We start from the raw sequence: 16,057 nt of genomic DNA, 5'->3' as shown, positions 1-16,057 counted from the left end.
GTAAAAGGGAGTTGCCCTCTACAAAGTTGGTAAGGGTGGTATGAACACACTTTTCAGTGATCTTGGCCAGGGCAGGAAGCAGCGAGATTGGCCTATAATTAGAATGCAGTTTAGCATCTGCATTTGGTTTTTTAATGAGGGGAAGAACTAAGGCCTGTTTCCAGGAGGAGGGGACTTTGCCCGACTTCAAAGATGCATTAATGAGAGGGTTGATGATCGGATTAAGGGCAGGTGCCAGGGTCGCAAGACACTTGGCGGGGCAAGGGTCCAGAGGAGAGCCAGATTTCAGGCTAGACAAAAGGTCAAGCGAGGCCTGAGGCTCTAAAGAGGGAAAACAGTGCAGGGTAGGGCCCACAGAATCCATATGCATAGCTGGTGGGCATAACCAGGGGTTGGAAAGGCCATCGACCTCTGAACCTTTGCTCAAGATGATCTGGGTTCCCTGTAACGCTGACTGGATAGTACGCATTTTATTAGTAAAAAATACTGCAAGCTCCATGATCCAAGGTTCCGAGAAAGCAGATGCAGAAGTGCAGCAGGAGGGAGAGATGAATTCTTTAACAATCTTAAAGATCTCTTTGCAGGAGCTATCTGCTTCCTCGATCCTTCTGGCCAAATAGGATTTTTTCTCTGCAACGAGCTCCCTGTGATATTCTTTCACTGCTGCTCTGTAAGACTGCTTAGCCGATGTATCATAGTGCCTCCTCCAAATTCTCTCCAGCCTCTTGCAGTGCCTTCTCTTGGCCGCCAAGGCAGCAGAGAACCACGGGGCTGATGCTCGTGCCAGTTCAGATCTAACCTGGCGAGATGGTGCCAAGGCTTCCAAACGTGCAGTGAGCCAATTCTGAAAACACACCACATCATCCTCCAGTCTGCCCGTAAAAACACAAGGATGGGTATCTAAAGCCTGGGTGATCATGGCCGGGGTGACTTTGTGGAAGGCTCTAGAACTACGAGCAGCGAGCCGCTGCGAAATGCGGGCGGCCACAGGCTGATGTCCTAGCGTGAAATCCGCTAGGAAATGGTCCGACCAAAGAACTGGGGCAAGGGAGGAAAGGACCACCGGAACGGTTGAAAAAATTTGATCTAAAATATGCCCCTTCTCATGTGTAGGGGACTGTAAATACATATGCAGTCCCACCGACGATGTCATATCCAGAAATTTTTGCACTTCAGGATCCTCGCCCTTATCCATGTGGACTTCACAAATAGATTCAAAACAAAGACTACACGCTTCCAAGCCCACACCTTGCACAATGTAGCGTGCTAGCCATGAAACGAGTGTTTCTGTGGCCCACATAGGGGTAGTAAGTGCTGTATATCGTGCAGTAACTGAAGAGATTGTTCTAACGCCACCACTGGACAGCTAGAGGACTCTAATCCAGTCCACGCTGCAGGTCCAAGCCATCCCTATACGGTGACCACTTCTTGTCATCGCACAATGACCATCAGAAAAGGGTTGATTCTGACAAAGTCCACGCCGGCAGGTCTCGCAGCCATCTCTCTCTAACCTGTGCCTGCTCAGAACAAGAAGTATAAACAAAAATGTCAGAATGGCCAGCCTTGTGCAGTAGCAAACTTAGCAGACTTAGATCATTAAACATACTATAAATGCAGAGCTTATCAAAGCAGCCAGCTTACTCGCAAACCTAAACTGTGCGTCTGTCTGACTTGTGCTGCGTCCCTTGATGGGATAAACACACCTCAATGGTCATCGCACACGACATGGAAAGTCAAACCATTTCTTCCAGAAAACTACTTCGGAAGCACTGTTCAAGGCCTCGTACTCTTGAATATATAATGCCCGACTTCTTGGCATTCCAGACGCCACACTGGCATCCAACATGCTGTAGCACGTTGTTACCATCATCCTTCTGAAACTCCGTTGGCTCTCTTCGTTGGCCCGTATCCTCTTCAAAACCAGCTGCATCATTTATAAAGCTGTCACGACCAGCACCCATGCTTATCTTGCACACACACACATCATCTCTGGTGTAGCTCAGCGCACGCACATCTGGACCCATCAGACTGCAGAAAAATAAGTGCAAAGAAAAAACAAGACAGCAGGCCTGTTCCATATGTGCACCCAAGATCTGAAACTACATTCCCGTATCCCTTTTTTCTACCCTAATGTTGCTCAAATTTAGGAAAGAGTTAAAGCCTCCCCTCTTCAAAGAACCCTACACCACACTGCGTGAACATCGACAACCAAGCTCCTCTCACTCGCCGACTTTATGCTCGTCTTTTGACCATGTACAGCGCTCTGCTGCCATTTTGATAGGTTTGCACTAGAGAAGTACCATATACATGCGCACATGCACGGAAACTCTTCCCACATAGGATCAAAACAAAGATAGCACCCTTCCAGTCATACACTGTAGCGTGTTAACCATTAAAAGGAGTGGCTCTGCGCCCCACATAGGGGCAGTAAGTGCTACGTAAATGTTGTAATACAGTGCCATCCGCAAGATACCCTATTGGCCATTCATACTCTTAGCAAGGGACTCCTCCCTTCACTCAGCAGCCCTGCCATCAACAACCAAGCCAACACTTTGTGTCATTTCACCCTTCCTGAGCACCCCCACCCTCAACAAGGTAACGCACGAGGCACTTCAACGGATCCAACACTTTGTATCCCTCCTCCCCTCCTGTGCACCCCTACCCACGACAAGGTAACGCACGAGGCACTTCAACAGATCCAACACTTTGTATCCCTCCTCTCTCCTGTGCACCCCTACCCATGACAAGGTAACGCACGAGGCACTTCAACAGATCCAAAACTTTGTATCCCTCCTGTGCACCCCTACCCACAACAAGGTAAACCATGAGGCACTTCAACAGATCCACCACTGTGTATCCCTCCTCCCTCCTGTGCACCCCTACCCTCAACAAGGTAAAGCACGAGGCACTTCAACAGATCCACCACTTTGTATCCCTCCTCCCCTCCTGTGCATGAGGCACTTCTATGCTCAACAGCAAACCCAGCAATCTTGTTCCCCTCTCCCCCGCTAAACACTCCTGCCCTCAGCAGCGCAGGCCATGATGCACACTTCCTCTCCACCATGTACCTATTAAGACACCTTACACCTCATCATGTGCCCCTCCAGGCATTCCTCCCCTCAACAACAAATCCATCAGGGAGGTGGTGACCAGATCTTACATAGATATTCACTGGGGGATAGGTCACCACGTTGATTCACCAGCCGCAGATTTCGGCTGAAGGTAAGATCACAGTCTGAAGCCCAGTTGGGTTGGCTCACCTCTTCATGCTTCCGAGGATGATAACATCAGCACCATTTAGTTGGATGATTGCAAAACCTATGTTGTAAACTATCTTGGCCATGGTAAAGAACTTGTGCCTGTAAAAAAACCATAGCCAAGAATACCATAATGCCGAAACCACCACCAGGAAGTTCTTATATAACAGAAAAGAGTTTTACATTGAATCCCCTGCTACCACCTCCTTTTCAACCAACATGTCCTGTCCTTACCCTAAACAAAACCTTTTTCTTAGTTATCCCAACCCTGATTCTCACCCTAAACAGAAGCCTTTTTCTGTCCCCTACCTTTATGGTTTCTTTCTATAGTCCTCATCCCTGCCGCTTTTCAAAGGCTTAGACTGTCTTTTCCCCTCAACCTCGCCATCAGTCTGAACGTCAACCCTAACAAATCCCCAGTTGTCACCGTAAACGGGATCCTTGCGCTACTCTTTATCCTTGGCCTAACCCAAACTTACCTGCAATCCTTATGTTTAGATCTGGGGTGTGCCAATATCTTTTGATCATAGTAAGAATATACATACGTGTAGGAGTTGGATACAAGGGCTTTCCGTGAGCCCTCTTCACCCATTGGTCTGTAGTGGTGTTACCCAACTGTTGCTGAAGCCCACCACAGCATATAGCATAGGACATTGGCTGTGCCCTCGTCATCCATTGGTCTGTAGTGGTGTTACTCAAATGTTGCTTCCGCCCACCACAGCATACAGCATAGGACATTGATTGGCTGAGCCCTCTTCATCCATTGGTCTGTAGTGGTGTTACTCGAATGATGCTGCAGCCCACCCCAGCATACAGCATAGGACATTGGCTGAGCGCACTTCATCCATTGGTCTGTAGTGGTGTTACTCAACTGTTGCGTCCGCCCACCACAGCATACAGCATAGGACATTGGCTGAGCCCTTTTCATCCATTGGTCTGTAGTGGTGTTACCCAACTGTTGCTTCCGCCCACCACAGCATACAGCATGGGACATTGGCTGAGCCCTCTTCACCCATTGGTCTGTAGTGGTGTTACTCAACTGTTGCTGAAGCCCACCACAGCATATAGCATAGGACATTGGCTGAGCCCTCGTCATCCATTGGTCTGTAGTGGTGTTACTCAAATGTTGCTTCCGCCCACCACAGCATACAGCATAGGACATTGATTGGCTGAGCCCTCTTCATCCATTGGTCTGTAGTGGTGTTACTCGAATGATGCTGCAGCCCACCCCAGCATACAGCATAGGACATTGGCTGAGCGCACTTCATCCATTGGTCTGTAGTGGTGTTACTCAACTGTTGCTTCCGCCCACCCCAGCATACAGCATAGGACATTGACTGAGGCCTTTTCATCCATTGGTCTGTAGTGGTGTTACTCAAATGTTGCTTCCGCCCACCACAGCATACAGCATAGGACATTGATTGGCTGAGCACTCTTCATCCATTGGTCTGTAGTGGTGTTACTCGAATGTTGCTGAAGCCCACCACAGCATACAGCATAGGACATTGGCTGAGCCCTCGTCATCCATTGGTCTGTAGTGGTGTTACCCAACTGTTGCGTCCACACACCACAGCATACAGCATAGGACATTGGCTGAGCCCTCGTCATCCATTGGTCTGTAGTGGTGTTACTCAACTGTTGCTGAAACCCACCACAGCATACAGCATAGGACATTGGCTGAGCCCTCTTCATCCATTGGTCTGTAGTGGTGTTACTCAACTGTTGCTTCCGCCCACCCCAGCATACAGCATGGGACATTGACTGAGCGCACTTCAGCCATTGGTTCCCTTCTGTGTGAGGGCGGTGTTCTGCTGTACTACTTTCTCATGACCCATGCAAGAGCTGTGTGTTCTAATTAAAGAATAAAACGTTTTATTTTTACGTTTTAAAATTGTATAATTGTACAGAGGCTAACAGCTTCCCAGACACACCAGGGCCGTTGCTTCCCCTCGCAGAGCTCCAGGTCCCACATGGGCACTGCAAGAGGCAACCATGTTTGAACGCGCTTTAAAACCATTCATAACTGGCTGCTGTGGGTTAATGCCATTCAAAGATTGGCAACTATGAATGTGCAAGCACAAATGGCAATCTTTATAACTTTTCTTATTTGTAAAAAAACATTCAAAGATGGACCTATGCACATATGTATGTGACCATTTTTAGGTCTCGCCTGAGCCAGCGCTTTAGCGCTGCTCTCGCGAGAGCTTTTGTAAATGGGGGATCTGGAAGTGCAAACGAGTGCTTTCAGGCCTCCAAATACAGTGCATGTGTGCCGGGCGCGCGCACCATTTGGTAGCCTGCACACCATTTGCTTTCACTTTCGTGGCCGCACGGCCACTTTGATGTTTGATCGCGATCACTTTCACTTTCGCGGCCGCTTGTTCTAATGTAACCCAGATTGCTTTCCGACTTAAAAACAAACAAACACTCGCCATGTCCTTCTCACCATATTGTTAGAGTTTGTGATAATTTATCAACTCTTTCAAAACGAAGCATCCATTACATGAGATTTATTGTGCACCGGCACATTCCTTTTTCTTATAATTTCAACTTGTTGCTAAAACTTGCATTTCTTGGCTTGATCGTTGTCTGGGATACTTTTGAAGCTCTTAGTTTAAAAAAGAAATTGCTTAGCAAACAGTGCCTGGGTTAACAGTCAATGTTGTAAGGATCATGTTTACATGGGCTTTCTATAATTTATGTGCTGGTTTGCTTCGTGCAGTCTGCCCCACCTTATCGACCCATTAGACAAGCATTTGCAATGCAATAGGTCTCGAATTTACACGAGTTTAAGCAATTGGCAATGTAAATGACAATGCCTTTTATTTATGTTAAAAAAAACAAAAATAAAAGGCATTGTCATTTGCAATGTCAATAGCTCAAACTCGCGTAAATGCGAGACCTATTGCATTGCAAATGCTTGTTTAATGCTTACCATCATAAAATCTTTATTCGGTTGTACACTGCAACCATAAAAGAACAAAAAATATATATCCATAAAAACATGCAGATAAAGCACACATACGTACAACATAAGAATCCAAAATACAATGAAAACCGATTAAACAAGCATTTGCATAGCCAATAGGTCTCGCCTTTGGGACCTTATAAGTGTTTAGCCATGCAACAGTTGATGATGTTGCACCAAGTATAATGTGCTGGATAATTAAACACTTATAAGGTCCCAAAGGCGAGACCTATTGGCTATGTCAATGCCTGTTTAAATGGGCTACAAGAGACTCTAATGATAAACACCCTTGCCCCGTGGCATCCTGTCCTTTGCAGAGAACCCTAAAGCCCCCAGTCTGGCAGGAACCTCCCATGTCATCCCATGCTGAGCCTCCGACGAAGGCCATACCTAGCTTGTCTCGCCAGGACTCTGAATGACAGGGTTGTAGCACGAGATACCTTTTTACGAAGCAATCCAGTGCCATCCACCCCTCTAAATAACTATCTTGTCTAAAAGTTTTGTTTGGGCTAAAAGACATCAGCATAACTGTTTTGCAAACCTGAAGTAATTGTGATTTAGTGTAAAAAAAAAAAATTGTTTAATTAAAGTTAAGGACTGTAAAAATGTTCATTGGCTCACCAGTGCATGGGGTAAGCAGACTTCCCCGCCGACGTCCAGCCAATAGTTTATTCTTGCGCGCTATGACGCAATTGCAATAAAAGGCGTCTGACGCTGCTGCCTGGCAGTTGCACGCCAGACGGAGTAAAGTACACTCCATGTCTCCATGTGCCTCTGTTCTGAACGCCACGTGCTGGCTAGCCTGTAGGCCCAGGACCACACTGCACTGGCGTGGAAACGACATATGAACATCCCTACACTACTGGCTACGGAGGGGCCCTAGACATGCTCACTGTTCGGAGGGCAATCATCAGTCCCTATGACGTGTCTTGCTGAGCAAGTGCCCCTGCGGCAGTGCAGACAGTATGATCTTTTCCAAGACCGTCTGAGGCAGCCTCGTCTGCCCGTCCAATGCCATCTCGGCGCCGGTGTTGTGTTGAGCGCTCTACGGCTCCCTTTATTCCTATCTGACCTCGCAGGGAGAGGCAATTGTGCTTGTCACAGCTTCACTATCAGCACTTAGTGGAGCCCGCAACACTGCCCCCGTGCCCACAGAACTGTGAGCAGGAGCGGGGCCGGCTGCAGGCTGCGCTCCTCAGCGCTTCAGTAATAGCGGAGAGGAGCGCGCCATTACCTCGGAGAAGAGGCGGCCCTGCTTGAGCGGCGAGGCTCAAGGAGGGGGCCGGAGATCACTCGAGTGATACCGAAAGTACAGCAGCCAGCTGCTGGCAGAGGAGGCGCAAAGGGGGATTCCCACAGACTGCATGCATCATAGCAACTGAGCATCACCCCCACCCACACACACCCCGAATGGGCTGCACCATCCCACCACCCAGCCGAACGGGATGTACCATCCCACTACTAGGCAACCCAACCCAAATGGACCGTTCAATTCCACAACTGGACAATTCCATACGAATACTGCATGTCAACTAGCAAGCTTGTAGCTCTACCAACTGGAAAACCCCTAGAGCATGAATAGGCTACACCATCCATCAAATGCATCTCCGCCAACCGGGCAAGCCGGTCAATCCAACTGTATTTAGCTCAACCAACTGGGACACGGTCACTGGATGCGGCTCTAGGAAGTGGATAGCACCAGGTATATGGGGCTGCAATAACAAACACGCATTGAATACAGCTCTCCCAACGTATACATTCAAACTGAACGTATCTCTTCGAACTGGGCAACTTCAACCCTATGCAACTCCACCAACTGATACGCACACTAAATGCAGCTCCATCAGCTGATAAACACACACCGGACGCAGTTCCATCATCTGATAAACACTCACTGAATGCAGCTCCACCAGCTGTGAAACTCTCACTGAATTCGCCCTGCCAGTAAGGAAACTATCAGTGAATGCAGCGTTGCCAACAGTCATCTCCTGAATTCAGTATTCGAGACTCTCATTAAGGACAGGCGTGTCAAAGAAAGTGTCTTTAATTTTACATCCTTGGTCTCACAAGTTTTCCCACACCTCGGTTCCTCTGATTAATGCAAAGGCTGCATGCACGTGCTGAGCCCTGTAACAGGCTGAGTGGCACACATAGTCCAAGAAAGAAGCGCAGTTCCAGATGAGAACAAGGAAAAAACAAACGCAAAAAAAAGCGCTCGCCAGTCAGCCACTGTTTATTTTTGCATCGCGCTGTCACTTTAAGCGCGATGCAAAAATAAACATGCGGCCTGCTTTACTTCTGCCATGAAAGGTTTCTTGTCTTTATGGGGCCATGTGCTTGAAACACATGGCCCCATAAAGACAAAAAAGCTTTTACCACACACGTAAGGCAACCGAGCCAGTCCAACTGGGACGGCTCTAAAAGAAAAAGGTGTACGACGCTGGACGCTCTTTTCCAATGGCTGGCCACCGTTTAGCATAAACGGTGACGCCAGCCAATGGAAAAGAGGGGCGGGGCTTAAACCCCGCTAGTGAAAGCTACTCTAAATCATTAAATCTCGCCAGCGAGACTGCGCATGTCTGCGCAGTCTACGCCAGGCGAGACCTAATAAGGGACACCAGATACATTGACACAAAGCTCAGCCAGTTCTTGGGTGCCTAGACACCAGGACTGCACAAGAAAACTGACCACAGCAAATCAGACATGTTCATTAGGAAGCAATTGTAAATACATGAGAGCAGGTCGCACATGGATAAATTTAAAAGTCTTCAACAATTGTAACAGAAACTGCTTTCTGGGCCAACTGTAGCACTTGCAACCTATAACAAAATGTAAGGTGTCCTGCAGAGACCTGTTGTCGCAGCCGCAGGGCATCCTGGGTCCCGCGTGGACCCATCCTCAAGAGTGTGACTAGAAGATGGTGTCATTGATTGATTAAATTGAAACCGGTTGCGCCTACTAGATGTCTGCATTAAGTAATTCTCCATACCAGGAACAGACTTGAGGAGCATGTGACCCCTCACAGGGGTTTCATCAACTCAGCCCGTTCTCTGGTTAATGTTGCCTGCTCAAGATACACTCCTTTTATACCTTCTAGGTCCTGTCGCGACAAGGAATGAGTTGTCAGGTAAGCGTGTGCTCTCCCTAGTGCTGCAAATGCTGCCTTGGCATAGGCTAACCAGTGGATTCTGTGCGGTACCCTCCAGGGCCTACCAATCCGAGAGGCACAGTCTGTTCAGCTTAAGCTCCTTCCCGCTCCAGACTTTAACCCAGCAGAGCAGGGGGCTATGGGCGACTGTCAACGAGAACCCTAATTGCAAATTCAACATGTATTGAAAAAGCCGGGGTACATTGCGGGACCTTAGCAAGTCGCCTTTAAAATGTATTTTCGGCAGCTTGGATCATATCGGTCTTCGAATACCCCATGATCTCACTAAAGTTCCAGGTCTGGGACACACACTTGGCATCGTAAATCTTGACCGATACTTGCGGAGACCCAGAACCCAACCTACAAGCAAAGCTGGCCCACATTCACAGTTGTTTTAACAATACTTCTTGCAAAAATAAAACTACAGTGAAAGACAGTCAATGTCTGCATGTGAAAGGTAGTTGGCCGCCTTTTTTGTTGTAAAACTTTATTGCAAAAGCCACTTCAAAATGACCTCCTGTACAATCACATCTGCAACCTTGATCAGTCTTGTTTGAATATTTTTTATAGTAAAGGAATTCAAAACCTATTACTAGGAAAACAAGCCGTTGTGAAGCCGTAAGATCTTCAGACAACAGCAGGCCTGCTGGTTCTGTCAGTGCCTATTCACTTTAACTTCAGTGCTTGGACACAATCTGTTCTGCTAGCTTTCTTGATCTTAGCGGGGCTTGCATGAGGAAATCTAGCAAATGTGAATTTTTCTGTGATCTCTGCAGATTGCTTAACTTATAGGAATTCACAAAAACTCTTATAACTGTGCACGTGCATTTACACATCATAGAGTCTATGGATACATTTATTCCTAAACTGGTGTTTTTTTCCTCAGGTGAAAAGTCTGCAGTTTTGTGGTTACATTCAATATGACAAAGCAATCTTACTTTTTTTTTTTTATAATTGCCTGTGAAGGATTCCTCTTACCTAGCGCCCTGTGAAAGTTTGGGCCGCTTGCCTGTCCGCACCCATTTTACCCCGTTACCTTCTACTTTGCTGGCCCAAACTTCAGGCACATCAATTGAGAGTGAAATCAGTGGGAAACTTTGTGGGGCTTCACTGCCTTCCCAGCGGCCAACACAGGCCCTTGTGGGATTACCCATGTTCCCGCTTCTGTCCCTGAACGTACATCTATGAAAGAAGCCAGTGTAGTGGCAGATGTGTGCTCTGCTAAGTTACAAGTGTGGTTGGAATGACTCTTTTATCCGCGGTCCCAGTGCTTGCGGTACTTGCAGGCTTTGTGCTCGCCTGTCTTGAACTTGAGTGCGCTGGAGGTTTCGAGTGTAAGTTGCCTGATCACGCGATGAAGCTGCTTGGACTGTGACACAGCACGTATCAAGCATGTTATGCATTATTCTAGGCAGAGCATTGTACTGCCTTTTAAAATCTTTAATTAACTCTTTTTTATGTTGCAGGGACCAGCCACTTGTGTCGCCTTCTCAAGAGCGGGGGATTCCTTTGCTTCCGGGGGCTCCGATGAACAGGTGAGCCCACTGTGCTTGAAAGAGGGAAGGGCGGATCTCAAGAGCCACCAACACTCAGAATGTGGTTTCTGATCTTCTCAAGGTGCATCACCTTGGCCTACAGTGCATTGGATCTGCTCCACAAGTGACCACGTCCCTCTGTTATCCATTGATCTGCTCCACAAGTGACCACGTCCCTCTGTTATCCATTGGTCTGCTCCACAAGTGACCACGTCCCTCTGTTAGCCTTTGCTCTGCTTCACAAGTGACCACGTCCCTCTGTTATCCATTGGTCTACTCCACAAGTGACCACGTCCCTCTGTTATCCATTGGTCTGCTCCACAAGTGACCACGTCCCTCTCTTATCCATTGGTCTGCTCCACAAGTGACCACGTCCCTCTGTTAGCCATTGCTCTGCTTCACAAGTGACCACGTCCCTCTGTTATCCATTGGTCTACTCCACAAGTGACCACGTCCCTCTGTTATCCATTGGTCTGCTCCACAAGTGACCACGTCCCTCTGTTATCCATTGTGTCTGCTCCACAAGTAACCTCAACTCTCTGCTTTCCGACAGGTCATGGTCTGGAAGACTAACTTTGATGCCACCGACTACGGGGAGGTGCTGAGGACCCAGCAGAGATCTACCAGTGTTTGTGGGGTGGAGCCGATGGTGGACGCCCGGGCAAGGCTTTCACAGCAGAGTACAGCCAAAGGACATGGTGTTGAGGTAAGGGATACTGCATAGAGACTTGATTCGAACGATGACTGCCACAGTTTGCTTGTTTCTCCTCTGCTTATGATTTTGTCCTTCTCCTTGCCATGCTGGTGTTTTGGCACAGTGTGTGCCCTCACCCAAGCCCCAGCTCTGTACTTGGTAACCATGCTGCCACACCATTGTTAATGAAATGAAGGGCTATACAACTGGCTCAATCCTGGACGCTTTGCACCACGCTGAACTCCGTGCAGCGCTCCACTCGTAGAGCGCCAGTTGATAGGGTGTGGGACATTTGAACAAGGAAACTCAACTGTACCAGAAGTAATATCACAGCCAAAGGGATGAGCTTTCTTCAAAGAGATATTACTTGACACCTGGTGCCAGGGCAGCAGCATAGAGGTAAAGATACAAGTCCTGACGTTGCAGAGCACGGATCCCCGCTGTCTCACCTACGTGGCAACTGCGGTGGAAGGAAAAGCTGGAGGCAATTCGAAGTTAGTTTCTCATTTATGGGTTACACCATTAGAATGCAAAGCATTGCCTTTTATTAAAGAAAGCAGTCCTTGATTCTTTGTCCCCTTGCGCTATAGACCCATCTCTCCTACAGACTCTGGGAGACTTTCTTGAGCATTATATGGCTATACAGCTCTGCTCCTTTCTTGAACCCAGCGGTATTTGTGACAACGCTCAGGGTGGCTTCCGCCCTGGCCATCCCACAAAGGTGGTGATAGCAGCAGCCGTCGAGGATATTCATGTGGCCGCTGACAGCGGCGGCGCCAGTGCCATGCTCTTCTCTGACGTGTCCTCTGCATTTCATACTGTTGACCACTGTCTCTTGATTTATAACTTAGGCGGACATATGCTTTTGTGGTTTGCTTTTGTTTGGCTCTAACAAGGGTGATGCTTCCATCTTCACTTTCACCATCACCAGTGGTCGTTCTAGGACTTTGCACGGCCATGTTGCCTCTTTAACTTATCCAGTATTGGGGTATCTTTCATAGATTCACATGCCTAAATCATTCCCCGTCGCCGAGGCGGGAGTCCCCGGTAAATAAAAAAAGTAGTGCCAAAAGGCTAGTAGTAGTAGTAGGCCCAAAGAAAAGGCCCAAAGCCTGTATCTTAGCAGCCTATCTACCTCATTATGCAAAAAGAACCAAGAATTTGGTAACAACCAATCAGACACCAGCACCCTTCTAGAACCCTCTCAGCAGAGCCAGTTCTCCTCAGATTTTCACCGCACGTCGTGTGGAAGGAAGTCTCCCTTAGTGCCTCTCAGTTTTCTTTCAAATTGCTTCAGCATGTCAGACAAGAAGGCTTTATTTAAGTCCTGCAGGACCTGCACCAAGAAAAGAGTCCATGTTGATGATCAACATGTAGACTGCATCTACTGCCTCTACCCTAAACATGAGGCAAAAGATTGCAAGATTTGCCGCACCTTCCCTACAAAAACTCTCAGGGATAGGGAGGCGAGAGTGCTTTTGTGGCTTAAATCCTCTTCGGCTGAGGAGGATGACAAAGCCTCTACTTCTAGCAAGAGAGCTAGATCGCAGGACAGCTCTTCCAGCGATGGGAAGAAGCGTCAGAAATCGCATCATTCTACTTCTGATGCGCACTCTCCTCAGGAATCTACAGTCAAGCAAACTGTGAGTAAAAGCCTTTCAAAATCTTTGGCTTACTCTCAATCTTCAGTTTCTGTCACCTCGTCTGCTTCTTCATTGACGCAAACATTCACGACGACGGCGCTTACCTCACCTATTATGTCTACGAAGATTACTATCCTCTCAAAGAAGCCCACTGTCGAGGGGTCGTCGACGAAGTCCTCGTCGACTAAGTCCGCAGTACCGCCGTCGACGATTCCGCCATTAAAAAGCCTGTCGACGTCGAGCTCGTCGACGAAGAGCTCGTCGACGAAGATTCCATCGTCGACGAAGATCCCGTCGACGAAGAGCTCGTCGACGTCGAGCCCGTCGACGAAGGGCCCGTCGACGAAGGGCCCGTCGACGAAGGGCCCGTCGACGAAGGGCCCGTCGACGAAGATTCCATCGACGTCGAGCCCGTCGACGTCGAGCCCGTCGACGACGAGCCAGTCGACGACTATAGTACCATCTACGATACCGTCGACGATCCCGTCGACGATCCCGTCTACCACAACCCCGTCGACGACGACCTCGTCGACGATGATCTCTACTCCAGTTTCCACCAGGACTTTTCAACTAAAGTCTTTTCAAAGGCAGGACATTTCACCGTTTACTCCCTCGCATCTCCTGGAAACTTATGTGCAGTGTGACGATGATGATTATGTGGACGACGAGGACGAAGGGCCCTTTGGGGTTGCTCGCCATCCTTCGGAACTGCACATCAAATGTCAGGAGGACGATGAGGATGAGGATTATCAAGGGCATTACTATCAGGAAGACATAATCGTTCCGCATCATAGACCCTGCTACTCACAACCTCGTAGGAATGAGATGTCACATCTGCCTCCTACTTTGATACAAGACCTACAGGCCATGCTTGCAGATTATAAGCGGCGTTTTCCACCGCAGCCAAACGTTCCACAGGTTCCACAGACTGCGCCGCAGCCGGACCCATTGCCTCTGCCTGAGGGTCCAGCCCCAATGCCTCAACTGCCTGATCCTCCACAGGACCCGCATCAGGATACAACCTCGGAGGAGGAATACGAAGAGGGCGAGTTGCCAGACCCAGCAGACCCTTGGGATTCATATATAATCCCTATGCCTTCGCCACCTACCCCTCTACCATCTGATTCGCCTCCAGAAGATATAGGGGGGTTCCATAACCTTATGCAGCGAGCTGCGACCAGGTTCAGCTTGCCGGTTACCATTGAGCAGTCTGACTGTTTTCTGCATGATTTTAAGGAGGAGTCAAGGAAGGTTACGAGAGCTATCCCTATCATTGACTATATTTGGAAAGAAGGGGTAAAATCATGAAAAACCCGGCATCAGTACCAGCGGTGCTTCCACGGATTGACAAAAAATACCGTGCTCCAGCCGACAGTCCCTCTTGTCTCACTGGTCAACCGTGTCCAGACTCGGTTATATCTCAGGCTGCCCAACAAAAGTCTAAGAATCCGGCAGCACCGGTCACTACACCATCGGATAGGGAAGGACGCCGACTGGATCTAATTGGGAAAAAATTTTCAACTATGGCAGCTGCTTCCATCAGGGCAGCCAACTCCCTAGCGATAATTGGGCGTTATGACCGCCAGATGTGGTCAGAAATGGCAAGCTTTATCGACCTCATCCCAGAGGATAACAGGCAAGATGCTCGAAAGGTTTTGTTGGAGGGTGAGCGTGCAGCCTCAGAGACTATCGACTGCGCACTGGATATTGCGAATACTAACTTTCGCCAGTTGGCTGGGGCTGCGGTTCTTAGGCGCCAGGGTTGGCTGAAAGCTACCACGTTCAGACCAGAGGTCCAGACAAAAATATTGGACATGGCCTATGATGGCGAATCATTGTTTGGAAAACACATAGATGATGCGCTCCAAGCAATTAAAACGGATACTGATACTGCAAGATCGTTGGGCTCCTTGCAATACAAAAGAGGTACCTTCAGAGGAGCAAGGGGCCGTGGATTTTCTTCAAGAGGAAGTTATCATACCCAACAAAATAGGTACCAGCCTCAGTATCGGCAATCATATCAGTCTTCCTACAGACAGACCAATACATCTGGTTTCTCTCGTCAAGGCGGACGAAAAAGATCGCAGAATCAGGGAAGAGACACCTCACGGAAGCAATGATTTCTGCAGGGCGCCTTTCACTCCTTTTCCCCTCCCTGTGGGTGCAAAAATGTCAACTTTTGCGACCAGGTGGCAAGAAATTACGTCGGACCAGTGGGTTCTGGACCTGGTTCACAACGGTCATACCTTAGAGTTTGTCACCAAACCACCCAAGGGACCCCCTCCCCCTCGTCTTCACTTACTATTCAAAGAAGCTTTAACAATGCTCCTCAAGAACGCAATCGAGAAGGTTCCTGCGCTTCAAAAGGGGACAGGTTTCTATTCCCGCTTTTTTCTCATCAAGAAGAAATCAGGGGAGTGGCGCCCAATCTTAGACCTTCGCAATCTGAACAGATTCCTCAAGAAGCAGGGATTTCGCATGGTCACTCTGGCGGAAATTCTAGGTTGCCTCAACGAGGGAGATTTTCTAGCTTCCTTAGATATGGAAGACGCTTACTTTCACATCCCAATACATCCGAAGCATCGCAAGTATCTTCGCTTCACAGTGGCTGGCGCCCATTACCAGTTCAAGGTGCTCCCGTTTGGGTTAAAATCTGCCCCAAGGATCTTTACGAAGTGCCTAGCTCCAGTGGCAGCAGTGTTGCGCTCCCAAGGAATCCAAGTCTTTCCGTATTTAGACGACTGGCTAATAAAGGGTCCTTCGGAAAGATCAGTCAGGACTGCCGTGACAACATCTCTTCGTCTGTTCCATT

General features: G+C 48.4%; 1 protein-coding gene across 1 annotated transcript in view; it reads left to right on the top strand.

Annotated features, from left to right (window-relative positions):
* The window catches only part of POC1A (POC1 centriolar protein A), a 194,498-nt gene that overhangs the window by 141,176 nt on the left and 37,265 nt on the right, over positions 1–16,057 (top strand). Inside the window, exons 8-9 of the mRNA XM_085624221.1 lie at positions 10,840–10,908; positions 11,462–11,614. Of these exons, the coding sequence (XP_085480347.1) occupies positions 10,840–10,908; positions 11,462–11,614 (222 nt within the window). The remainder of the gene's footprint in view (positions 1–10,839; positions 10,909–11,461; positions 11,615–16,057) is intronic.

This window comes from Triturus cristatus, chromosome 9 (genome assembly GCF_964204655.1).
Source record: "Triturus cristatus chromosome 9, aTriCri1.1, whole genome shotgun sequence".
Taxonomy (NCBI): domain Eukaryota; kingdom Metazoa; phylum Chordata; class Amphibia; order Caudata; family Salamandridae; genus Triturus; species Triturus cristatus.
The sequence above is the reverse complement of the archived record's forward strand: the minus strand, read 5'-3'. Positions and strand labels throughout refer to the sequence as shown.